At 44.6% G+C, this 12542-nt stretch overlaps 1 protein-coding gene across 7 annotated transcripts in view; it reads left to right on the plus strand.

Moving 5' to 3' along the window:
• UVRAG (UV radiation resistance associated) overlaps positions 1–6230 on the plus strand; it is a 295043-nt gene extending 288813 nt beyond the window's left edge. For all 7 annotated transcript variants that reach the window (XM_023538911.2, XM_023538913.2, XM_064288716.1 and 4 more), the window contains one exon: positions 2624–6230. In XM_023538911.2, the coding sequence (XP_023394679.2) occupies positions 2624–3326 (703 nt within the window). In that variant the 3' untranslated portion in view covers positions 3327–6230. The remainder of the gene's footprint in view (positions 1–2623) is intronic.
• Positions 6231–12542: the final 6312 nt, after the last annotated feature.

Here is a 12542-nt window from a genome sequence, read left to right on the forward strand (position 1 = left end):
GCTTTGTTTTTTGCCAGTGCCTTCAGAGCAGCTTGGATGTCTTCCTTCAGTACCATTGGTTCCTGATCATATGCCACCTCTTGAAATGGTTGGATATCGACTAATTCTTTTTGGTATAATGACTCTGTGTACTCCTTCCATCTTCTTTTGATGCTTCCCGTGTCGTTTAATATTTTCCCCATAGAATCCTTCACTATTGCAACTCGGGGCTTGAATTTTTTTCTTCAGTTCTTTCAGCTTGAGAAACGCCAAGCGTGTTCTTCCCTTTTGGTTTTCTATCTCCAGCTCTTTGCACATGTCATTATAATACTTTACTTTGTCTTCTCGAGAGGCCCTTTGAAATCTTCTGTTCAGTTCTTTTACTTCATCAATTCTTCCTTTTCCTTTAGCTGCTTGATGCTCAAGAGCAAGTTTCAGAGTCTCCTCTGACACCCATCTTGATCTTTTCTTTCTTTCCTGACTTTTCAGTGACCTCTTGCTTTCTTCATGAATGATGTCCTTGATGTCATTCCACAACTCGTCTGGTCTTCGGTCACTAGTGTTCAATGCATCAAATCTATTCTTGAGATGGTCTCTAAATTCAGGTGGGATATACTCAAGGTCATATTTTGGCTCTCGTGGACTTACTCTGATTTTCTTTAGTTTCAGCTTGAACTTGCATATGAGCAATTGATGGTCTCTTCCACAGTCGGCCCCTGGCCTTGTTCTGACTGATGATATTGAGCTTTTCTATCGTCTCTTTCCACAGATGTAGTCAGTTTGATTTCTGCGTGTTCCATCTGGCGAGGTCCATGTGTATAGTCGCCGTTTATGTTGGTGAAAGAAGGTATCTGCAATGAAGAAGTCGTTGGTCTTGCAAAATTCTATCATTCAATCTCCAGCATTGTTTCTGTCACCAAGGCCATATTTTCCAACTACTGATCCTTCTTTGTTTCCAACTTTTGCATTCCAATCACCAGTAGTTATCAACGCATCTTGATTGCATGTTCGATCAATTTCAGACTGCAGCAGCTGATAAAAATCTTCTGTTTCTTCATCTTTGGCCCTAGTGGTTGGTGTGCAAATTTGAATAATAGTCGTATTAACTGGTCTTCCGTGTAGGCATATGGATGTTATCCTATCACTGACAGTGTTGTACTTCAGGATAGATCTTGAAACGTTCTTTTTGACGATGAATGCAACACCATTCCTCTTCGACTTGTCATTCCCAGCATAGTAGACTATATGATTGTCCAATTCAAAATGGCCAATACCAGTCCATTTCAGCTCACTAATGCCTAGGATATCAATGTTTATGCATTCCATTTCACTTTTGACAATTTCCAATTTTCCTAGGTTCATACTTCGTACATTCCAGGTTCCGATTATTAATGGATGTTTGCAGCTGTTTCTTCTCATTTTGAGCCATGCTACATCAGCAAATGAAGGTCCCCAAAGCTTTACTCCATCCACGTCATTAAGGTCGACTCTACTTTGAGGAGGCAGCTCTTCCCCAATCATCTTTTGAGTGCCTTCCAACCTAGGGGGGATCATCTTCCAGCACTATATCAGACTATGTTCCGCTGCTATTCATAAGGTTTTCACTGGCTAATGCTTTTCAGAAGTAGACTGCTAGGTCCTTCTTCCTAGTCTGTCTTAGTCTGGAAGCTCAGCTGAAACCTTTCCTCCACGGGTGACCCTACTGGTATCTGAATACCGGTGGCATAGCTTCAAGCATCACAGCAACACACAAATCCCACAGTATGACAAACTGACAGACACGTGGGGGATTAACGGATTAGTATTTATTATTTCGGACTTAATACCCTGCTTTCTTGACAGAGTTTTTGTGAGGACCAAGTGAAATGATGGATATGAAATTACTTTAGAAACTGTAAACTTTTGTATAGTTGAACAGCGATTATTATTGCTGGCCCAAATGTATCTTCCTGAAAAGTAACTCAGGCCCAAAAGAAGGCACTGAAGACCAAGTGTTGTAAAAAGGTGTGTGACTAGCCTTATAAAAGAGACATCATTCCCCTAGTTAATTTTTTGTTTTTAAAGTGCATTTGGTCCTTTCTCTGCCGGTTCTCTAATGCAAGATGATTAGCATTGAATGTTGGAAAGGCTGTTGATCATCGCGACATGTGTCACGGGTTCTAGTCCTAGCCCTGCCACTGCTTCACTGAATTATCAGGGGCCAGTCATTTAATTTCTCTGCCACATGGGGGTGACTGCTTTATGAAGATAAAATAAGAATTGAATATTAATAGCAAGAATAAAAACATAGTCCTTCAGACATAGGAAATAGATTATATCCTTCATGCACTTTTCTTGCAGACCCAGCTCCTCCAGTTTCTTCAACTCTTTTCCATGTTATTTGGTTTCTATCCCCCATCCCTACCCTGGAACTTCTCCTCTGAACACATTTCATTACGCTTGTATCCTTCTTGAATGAAGTTCCCAAAATTGAACACAGCATGCCTCGTGTTGTTTCTTGCATCTGAACACTGCAATTAATGTCTAAGATTGATAATTATCTATTTTTATTGTAGCAAACCTAAATATGCAGTTTTATGTCTCGAATGCAGAAGGCTTAAACTGAGTTCTGAAGTAAAAATAATGTCTCATTTTTGTCTTCTAGTGACAGACATCACACCTCCAGTGCAATCCCTGTTCCAAAGAGACAAAGCTCCATATTTGGGGGTGCAGATCTAGGCTTCTCTGGGGGGATTCCTTCACCAGACAAAGGACACCGAAAACGGGCCAACTCAGAGAATGAAAGACTCCAGTACAAAACGCCTCCTCCCAGTTACAACTCAGCATTAGCCCAGCCTGTGACCACCATCCCTTCCATGGAAGAGTCCAAGAGAAAGACAACCTCTCTGTCCTCCTCCTTGGATACTTCCTTAGACTTCTCCAAAGAAAACAAAAAAGGAGTAGATTTGGATAACAGCTTAAATAGAGGCCATGTAAGTATGAATACTAGCCAGGACCCAGGAGAGGAAGCCCCCTCTGGGCATCCTGCCACGGTAAATGGCACTCTTCTACCCAGTGAGCAGGCTGGCACCACAAACGTCCAGCTCCCAGGCGAGTTCCACCCAGTTTCAGAAGCTCAACTCTGCTGTACTGTGGAGCAAGCAGAAGAAATCATGGGGCTGGAGGCCACAGGTTTCACCTCAGGCAATCAACTGGAAGCATTCAACTGCATCCCAGTGGACAGTGCCGTGGCAGTGGAGTGTGACGAACAAGTTCTGGGAGAATTTGAAGAGTTCTCCCGAAGGATCTATGCACTGAATGAAAATGTATCCACCTTCCGCCGGCCACGGAGGAGTTCTGATAAGTGAGCAGACAGAGGTACTCAATAGGACCAGGACAGAGTCGCTGCTTAAAATGAGAATAAAGCTGCACTTACCCTTTGTAATAATTATGGAACAAAATGAATATTAATGGAGGATATTCCTCGAAAAAACAAATTTTGGGAATTGAGGAAAGACTCAGGATCATTGTGTATCAGTGGGCCAGACAAAGTTAGATTTTGCTTTCAATATTTGCTTTTCAGGCTTGACAGTTGTTTTAAGGCAGAAGTCACTCTCTAGTTTGAAGAGCTTGTAGCTCATCACCTTCTCGTACTTGTCTGCTGTTTATTTACACTTCTATGTTATCCTCAGAGGGAAGATGATAATATATATAAATAATATAATGAACTCACCTTTAGTTTCTCGTAAGCATTTGCCCCAAACAGAGTTTATGAAACTGGAACATTGAATATTCAGAAATAGGTCTCCACCATTTCCTCAAGGGTCTGTGGCCATCCATCAGGTTGATGAGTAAGCACAGTGGCCCTCCTGATACCCAGTCCTGTCTTCCACTGCCGTTTCCCCCCCCAGCACCACAGTCAAGCTGTAGACCCCACTATTGCCATCACCTTCACAATGGGTGGGTTATACATCTTGAAAACAGGATATGAGATTCACCATTTGTTTTTGTTTTTTCTTTTTTCTTTTTTTGTATCCCAGTAGCCATGACCTTCTGCCACCTCTAAATAGCCATACCCTTGATGTAGCCCTCAAAAATTGGATAAAAAACCTCATCTCTGATGGATCCCAGGGAATCTTCAGGACCCCAGGGTTACTGTAGTTAGATAGCATCCAATTCACTTTGGGGCCTAATGTTTTTATGTGGGCAGACGCTGTGGCCAAAAACTCAGCATGCTTTCTGACAGTGCATTCACTAGACAAAATCCCTATTTGTAAATCCCACATTAATTTATTAAATTTCAGTCTGAAGGAAGGCATTGTATGTGATGAAATATATGTAGAGAGTCATGTCGTCCACTGTACAAACTGCAAGGCAGTTGAGATAGTTGGAATAAGAGACTAAATGAGGCATAGAATACTATTGGTATGTGTGCAATTGCGTAAATATTAAATTATGTTTTTGAAGTCTGCTTGTCATTCCTGGAGCTCAGATTTCATTTGCTGTTGCTTTATATTTTATGTACCCAAGGACATAAAGGACATCGCCTCAGGGTTGCAAGCTCTTTAAGGAAAATTTATCCATATATCCATGTATTATATAGAAGAATAAAATTTGAGTTTACTTCACCCGACCTGATTTTTTTCCAGCTTTGTACTTCCTCTTGAACCTGCATCTCCACATGCCGCATCATGTCAGGACTAGCCTGAACAACGGCCATGGCTGTATCTAAGCTAACGTTGTTAGCTTCATCGGAGCTTACATACTACGCATAGCAACACAGACACCTCCACAGGCGTGCTCTCCAACAGCTGCACTTCTCCTAGCAAACAACTTAACGTACAAGTCTCATCATCATTTTCATATTCTGCCCAAGCATTCTTAGGCTCCACTTTAATTTATAGCTACATTGTTGAATGCAGTAGTTCATATTGTTATTGTCTATGCAAGGAGAACTCAGAATTACTGCATAGCAGATAGACCCCACCCTCCGGCAACTGAAAGCTTTAACTTCATCTGATGAAGTCCATCTCGTTCCAGATAAAGAGCTGGTGTTACTCCACATCTAGAGCGAAGCCATCTGTAAGGTTATGGCCTCTTTGCAGTGTACCATCGTTCATTTTCAAGTCAAAGAGGGTGAACACAGTCTTGGATAGACATCAGTCAGACTGGGCTGCAGGGGTCCTCCAGTGAAGCAACATCTACAAAATGGGGAATTCTGAAGGACTGTGTTAGTATCGAAAAGTGGAAGGTGAATTGCATGTGGTTTGTGATTTCCCCAGGCACAAGAGTGGACTTTTAAACTTCGTGTGAAACTCAAAGACAGGGTTCATTCAATTGCAGGCCCTCCAGCCTGGCTCCCCACTGCCAAGCGGGAGGGACATGTCCAGGGTCCTTGTGGTTACAGTGTTGATCTCAGGTTCTGCACAACCAGATGGAGCCTGGAGCTCTGGGCTTCCATCCATCAGTCTCCCCTTGGTGGACTCCCTGATTTTGGGGTTCACAGCTTTTCACCTCCACAGCTTGGAGCTCTGCCATTGGATGTGATCAGATAGCCCTGAACTGATTAATAGTCACTTCCACGTTTGCTTGATTCACACTGTGGCCAGCGATGTGTGCCTCAAAACACTGCTTAGGTTTGGGTTTGTTTAGTTTGGGTTTTGGCTTTTCATCCCAGTTTGTTTGATTCCTGCAGTTTCTGCCACCATCTATCTAGAACCTACAGTATTACGTGTCTCCAGGAATAACCGTTCATTTTCCAAAGCTGTGGCACTAGTTTTGCCTCTGCTTAAAGTGGAAAATGTGGGATGAGTTATTATCTCCCACTCATCTTTTTAATCTTGTAAGTCACCAAAAAAAGGTTATTTTATTTTATTTTTTGCTTTGAAGATATAAATTGAAATGGGAGCCCACACTACTATCCATTCCTGAACTGCTAAGAGCCCTTTCAGTTTTCACGTAGCTGAGATACTTACCAGCCGGCAGATATTATCAAATGAGTATTTGATTGTGTTTTCTCTTTCCATTTCCCCTTACCCGCCTTAGAAATTCCAGAGATTTTTTTTTTTTCCCTCAGAATATTAGTTTTGGAAGATTGTATCCAGCTATATTTTTATAGCAGTCCTGATGGTGCCCATTTATCCTGACCTAACCGGTTATTTAAATAATTTTTTAAACCACCACCAATAATAAATGGCATGTGAAACTGATCTGTTGGTAATTGGAAAAAAACTCAGCATCTGTATTTATAAAATAAAATTGATTAGTATTTATTTTGAGAGTTAAAAGTGTATGTTATTTCCCTGCTATGTTTGAGTCCTGCCTTCATTGTTTTGAATTTCATATTGAAGCCCAGTTCACTATGAAAACCTCATCCTTAAACAATCAGCCAACCATTCAGCACTTATTGAGCTCTCTCTGTGTGCCAGTAACTGGGGTGAACAAGGTTAATACAAAGATTAATAAGCCATGACCTCTGCCACATTATCTAGTGAACATACAGCTATATTAACAATTAATTATAGTTTGGTGTGATAAATTCTGTGATGGAGAGATGTACAGCCATGCTAGGGAGCAAAGAAAATAGTAATTCTGACTGAGAGATGGGGAAGGTTCATGAAGATAATACACCTGGTAAGGGTATAAGGTTTCGCATTATAGAGGGAGGGAGCAGCATGGGCAAAGGCCCCGGAAGCAAGGCAGAGCCTACTGTGTGTTTAGAAATCAGCAAGGAGTTTGTTGTGCTTAGAGCCTGAGTGGATATGAAGAAAAGTGAAAGGAGGAATTAGTTGCAGGCTGATGGGGAAAGACTTTAGGTGCCAGGTAAAGGGATTTGGGGTCATGCAGTGAGCAACTGATAAACACTCTTTCGAGGTTTTAAAGCAGGTTAGGTCTGAATATGACCGCAGCCTCTAATGATACTTGCTTGAGTCTGTTTAATCTGTTTTCCATATAAATACTGAATAGCAAACTGGATTTTTACCGGGCAGTACACAGTGCCAGGGTGCAGCTGGCACCCATTCTTCAGAAGCCTGGTTCTGAATGCCTGTGGCAACCGTCCACCTCTCTACACGTGGCCACTTTGGAGCTATGACCCTGGTCAAATAATTGACTCTTTAAGAACCTCCATTTCTTAATCTGTAAAGAATTGGAGAGGATGCTGCCCTGCCAGATATGTTTGTATGGGGCCTGTAATGTGGCTCGTGCTCGGTCAGCGTTGGCCCCCTTTCTTCCTGTGGGAGGCCGCTGCGTGGTTGTGGGAAAGCTGCCTGAGACTTGTTATCAGGCTTCCTGTGCTTTCACTCAGGCAAAGCCACTTAACCTCTCTGAATCTGGCTTCTAATCTGCAAAGTAGGGATAATCCCCCCGCACCCCCACCTCCCAGGGTTGTACAAACTCCAGGGTTGAAGAGAGGGTTAGAAGAGATAAACACTTTAGTTAAAGCCCTTAATGATCTTTATGAAGCACCATGCACGTCAGGAGGAGCTAGTCCTTCAACGAGGATTTCTCAAGTGGTGTGTATCAGGCTTTGGTGGGATCACTGAAACGCAAATATTCATTCAGTACGTATTGAGAATGTGTACCAGAGCTGAAACAGGTCTTTTGGAAAAATAAACTCTAAACAAATGTGAGCTGCTTCTAGGTGTCTTCGTGGTGGGTGGCCTGAACATGGTGCTGAGAAACGGCCTATAAGCCTAATTAGCTTGATTTTCATGTTTTTTAGCACCCACCTGACGAGCTTATTTAGGCCTACCTCATCTGTAAATATGCCCTAACCCAGCTTCTGGCTCCTCACCGAATGCTGAATTGGTGCCCAGAACTCTTGATTTTGCTCAGAGTAGCTAGAGGCTTTCTCCGCTCCCCCCCCCCGCCCCCGCCCCAACACATCTAATTACAGTTTTGTAAGTAGACAACTCAGCCCTGTGGATTTTAAATGAATTAAAAAAATGCATGTCTATAAAATAATTCCACGCTTATGAGAGGCCAATGTCAGCAATGCAGAAAAAGAGTGATCACAAATCTAGATATAAACGAAAAAGGCAACCACTTGGTGAAATAGCCGTGGCCAAGCCCAGGCACAAAACTGCTAAGGGGAGAGTGGCAGGCTCAGATCTGTTTGGCCGTTGTGTACAAAACACAGTTCTAACGAGCTTCTCTCAGTCCCTATTAAATTAGAAGCTGCACATTAGAATGGGATGGAGGGTGGGGGTCGGCAGAAACAATGAGAGCATGACTCTTAGAAGCAGAGAGAAGAACTCAGGCAGGAAGCAGTCAGGGGTCTTCAGCAAGGACCACACCACAGGGCAATGCAGCAAGTCAGGGGTGTTGAGACCCCAGTGGTGTGGGCCCTGGCAATGCCCTGACTTCCTCTGAGCCCCCGTGCTCCTCTGTACGGTGAAGTCAGCCCTGCTCAGGTGTTCCACTGGGCCCGGACAGAGCCTCCTTTTGTCCTAGTAGCAAACTGTATTCATTTTTCAAAACCTGTCTGCTTTGGGGTTCAGAGCATGCCAGGAAAGGAGACCCTCACCTGTCACTCTCTGCCTGTTTGTGAGGAACTTGAGGCCGAGCCATTTAAGGGTAGCCTGATTCTGGTTAGGGTTTCGTATGTAGCAGAACGGCTCCCACCCTGCCATCTCCTCAAAATCCTGGCACAAGGGTTTCTACAGTATATAGCAAATACATATCAAAAATTCATAAAACAGCCAACTGAACACATTCAGCTGAATTTTCAGTCATCAGAAAAAGAAATAATTGTAGTTTGATTTAAAAAAATGCATAAAATGTTTTAAGGAAGTGTGTTACAAAATGGTTAAAAGAAGTTTTGATGCTTTAAGGGCAAACTCTTTTCTCAAAAATTACACACACATTTTTGTTTTATTCATTTACAGAGATCACCATACTCCTCAAAGAAGCCAGCATCACTGGTTTTCCACATGAGCGAGGGGCTCAGCCACCCTTTATTATTGTGATGCGAGGAGACTCCCAGGTTACCCTACGTGCTATATGTAACCCTTTGCTCATGCAACAGACGTTTCCGGAGCTTGCTGACTTCAGGGCCAGCTCCTTGCTGCCAGAAACCTGCCAGTACATTGCCTTCTCCTCTGCCTACACCCCTGCCTAACCCCTTTAGTGGCACACAGTAGGTGCTCATGCCGTGTGTGTCTGTGTGTCTGTTGGGGGGAGGGGTGAATGAGGCAGAGCATGGATCCCAGGGTTTTGTAACTTGAACCTGTGTCTGTCTTGGTCCCCTGGGATCTCTGTGATGGCCCTGTGTACCCAGGGTTGTTAGATGCTGCCAAGTTGATCTTAACTCACAGCCGCCCCATATGACACTAAACTGCCACGTAGAGTTTTCTAGGCTATAATCTACGGGGGAAGGGAGCAGATCCCAGGTCTTTCTCCTGCGGAGCAGCTGGGTGGGTTCCAACGGCCACCCTTTCCTATAGCAGCCAAGTACTTAGCCATTGCACCACCAGGGCTCTTGTGCCCAAAGCAGGTATCAGAAATGACCGTTAGAGGCAGAACTGTCTAAGGCTCAAATGAGACTGAGGAGCTGGTTGTTTCTGTAAACAGTAAAAAGAGGGACACATTTGAGAGAGCATCACATAGATTCTCAGTAAACATCCTGGCAGTAATGCACCACCACCAGCTGGGAGACCTCAGGACTGCTCACCCAGTGCAGGCTGAGCCTCTGCTGCCCAGCCTTGCCCTGCCCGCCCGTGTCTGCCTTGCTCTCCATGCTCAGTTTTCCCTGCTCCAAGCCCACCCCTCACATGATCACATTTGATCTTGATGACAGCTGTGGAGGTTGTGGGCAAGGTGTTACCATTGCCATTTGACAGGTGGGATCCACAGGAGCCCCCAAGGAGGGGTGACCTGCCCAAGATGGCACAAATCCTGAGGCCACGCTGGAGCCAGGCCAGGCCCTGACCTCTCCCCCAGGGGCTCTTTTTTCTATACCCCAAACCCTATGGAGCCTCAACAGCCTGCTTCCTCTGCCCCACCCATCTGAACATCCTGCCAGCACCAAAGTGCTCTTCCCCAGTCAGCAGCCCCTCCCTCAGGAGGAGGAGCAAACCTGGGAGGACATTTCTGCCCAGGGAGTGGGAAAACTCACACTTCATAAGCATCGTATTGTGGCGAGTGGTGCCTCTTTCCAGAGGGGGAAAAGTGTAGATCTGTAACTGCCAGAAATGTGAGACAACTGCCAAAAGCCCATGAGGTCAACCGTGTAAATTGTAACTCACAGACTGCAGGGTAGAGGGGCCAGAGGGGCTGGAAAGGCTTTGATGACTCCCCTTAGCTGTGTCTAACCAGGTGGGTCAAGGGGATGAAACGGCAGGGCCGCCCTGCCAGGGTGAGAAGCAGGAACAAAGGCACTACCAGGGACCTGCATGTGTTCATTTATTCAACCAAGTTACTGACCCCAGGCTACATGCCAAGCACTGGGCTAGGCTCCCAGGTGAGAATACACAAGGCAGGCACAGTCCCTGACCTCATGAAGCTGCCAGGCATGGGGCTGAGACAGGAAAGTTACAGAGAGCAAAGAGCTTCATTCAGGTGGAGCAGGGCTACGGAGCCTGGTGAGGCAAGACCAGAGAAAGCGCAGGGACTCTTGGGGGGTTAGGTGGGGGGAGGGGATGTGGTTAGCAGAGGAGGGGCCAGGATACAGGAAGAAGAAGGTGGGGACAAAAATGGCAGCGAGCACAGTCCCCTGGAAACCACAGGGACTGGGGAGAATCAGCAGGGTGAAGGGCTGGAGGGAGCCATGGGAGATGAGGACAGGGTTCAGCCTGGAGGAGGCTCTTGGTGACCTCTGTGAGGGCCAGTTCAGGGTGGGGAGAGCAGTGAGGAAGCCGGGCCAGTGGGCAGTTGGGGTGGACAATGAGGAAGCAGAGACAGCGAGTGTAGACAACTCTTGCGTTAAGTTTAGCTGCAAAGAGAAAAATAGGCTGGAAGTTGGAGGGGGATGATAGAAGGTTTTATATAAATGCTAATGGAAAGGAACCAAGAGCAGGGAGAAGTGAAGTTTCAGAAAGAAGAAAGCACAATGAAAGGAGCAAAGTCCCAGAGAAAATGTGTGTGAGGGAGAGGGAGGGGAGGAGGACCCTGGGTGTGGGTAAAGGCATTAGGCTGGGCAGAAGAAGGACAGGGAGGGAGGGTGGGTGGTGGGGGCAGGAAGACTAGAGCTGTCTATCTGCGTGGAGTGGGAGGCTGTGGGCTTTTCCCTGGTCCCTGATGAGAGACAGGCTAGGCTGGGGGCCTGACTGGAGAGACTGTCCCAGGGTACAGGCCAGGGCAGAAGAGGCTCTGTGGGGGTGACTGGTAGCTTCTTCGGCCTTATGAAGGACATTCCCAAGATTTAGGCGTAAGGGTTGGCTGACTGCCCAAGGGCACATCATGCTAGGGGAGCCACCTGGGTTGTAATCACCTTCTCCCCAGGCCCCCTTCAGCCACACTCTTGCCCTCCAACTCACTCTACACATTGTAAACACAGGGACCTGCCTTAAACACAGCTCTAACCTTCTACGAACAAACTGTCAAATAAAAGAAAGACTCAAACCTTTACTTACCTTTGCTATCTGTACTATACACACCAGATAACCAAATAGTTGTTGAGGGAAGTTGCTCTTTACAGAAATATTCCAAGTGAAAAAGTGCAGACAGGCTGACAGAATGAGACTTCTCACCACTCTCTAACTCCTAAAATATGAGTGCTTCTAAGACAATGATCAATGGCTGCTAACATCACAAAAAGAGTGACAACCAGACATTGTATGCCTCCTGATAGAAGAACACAACGCCCATGAAGTATTCTTGCAGAAAGCTTGACTTTGAATTTCATCAAGCCTCTGTCTGCGCTGTCCGATACGGTAGACACTAGCCACATGTATTAAGTAATTGAGAAGTGGCTAGTCCAAACTGAGATGTGCTGTAAATGTAAAATACATACTGAATTTCAGAGATTCAGTACATAAGATTTAGTAAATAATCTTATGTTGATAATTTATATATTGATTACATGTTGGAATAATATTTTGGACATATTGAGTTAAATAAGAAAGCATTATGACAATTAGTTGTCTTTTTTTAACATGGCTACTAGAACATTAAAAACGGTCAATGTGACTTGCATTTGTGGCTCACGTTATGTTTCTGTTGGACGGCACTGCTGTGGATCTAACCGCCAGTTTATGGGAAATTCGGAGGGCAGGTGACCCTGTTAAACAACAGCAGGGAATGCCATCAGCAAAATCCAGACAGTGGGAAACTCTACAGGACAGACGACCTGGCTTCTTCAATAAATATATTGCAAGGAAAAATACAAAGAAAAGGGGAAAACCTGTTAAAAGAGGCTCAAGAGACTTATCCGTCAACCCCATTTCTGGACTTTGTTTGGATCCTGTAAACTAAAAAAAGAAAAAATAGAGGACAATCAAAATTTAAATACTGAATTTTTGATTATGTTAGGAACTTCTTGTCAATTTTTTAGACGTAATAATAGTATTGTGGTTTTTTTTTTTTAAGTCCTCATCTCTTAGAGATACATACTGAAATATTTACAGATAAAATGGCATGATGTC

This window comes from Loxodonta africana, chromosome 7, assembly GCF_030014295.1.
Source record: "Loxodonta africana isolate mLoxAfr1 chromosome 7, mLoxAfr1.hap2, whole genome shotgun sequence".
Taxonomy (NCBI): domain Eukaryota; kingdom Metazoa; phylum Chordata; class Mammalia; order Proboscidea; family Elephantidae; genus Loxodonta; species Loxodonta africana.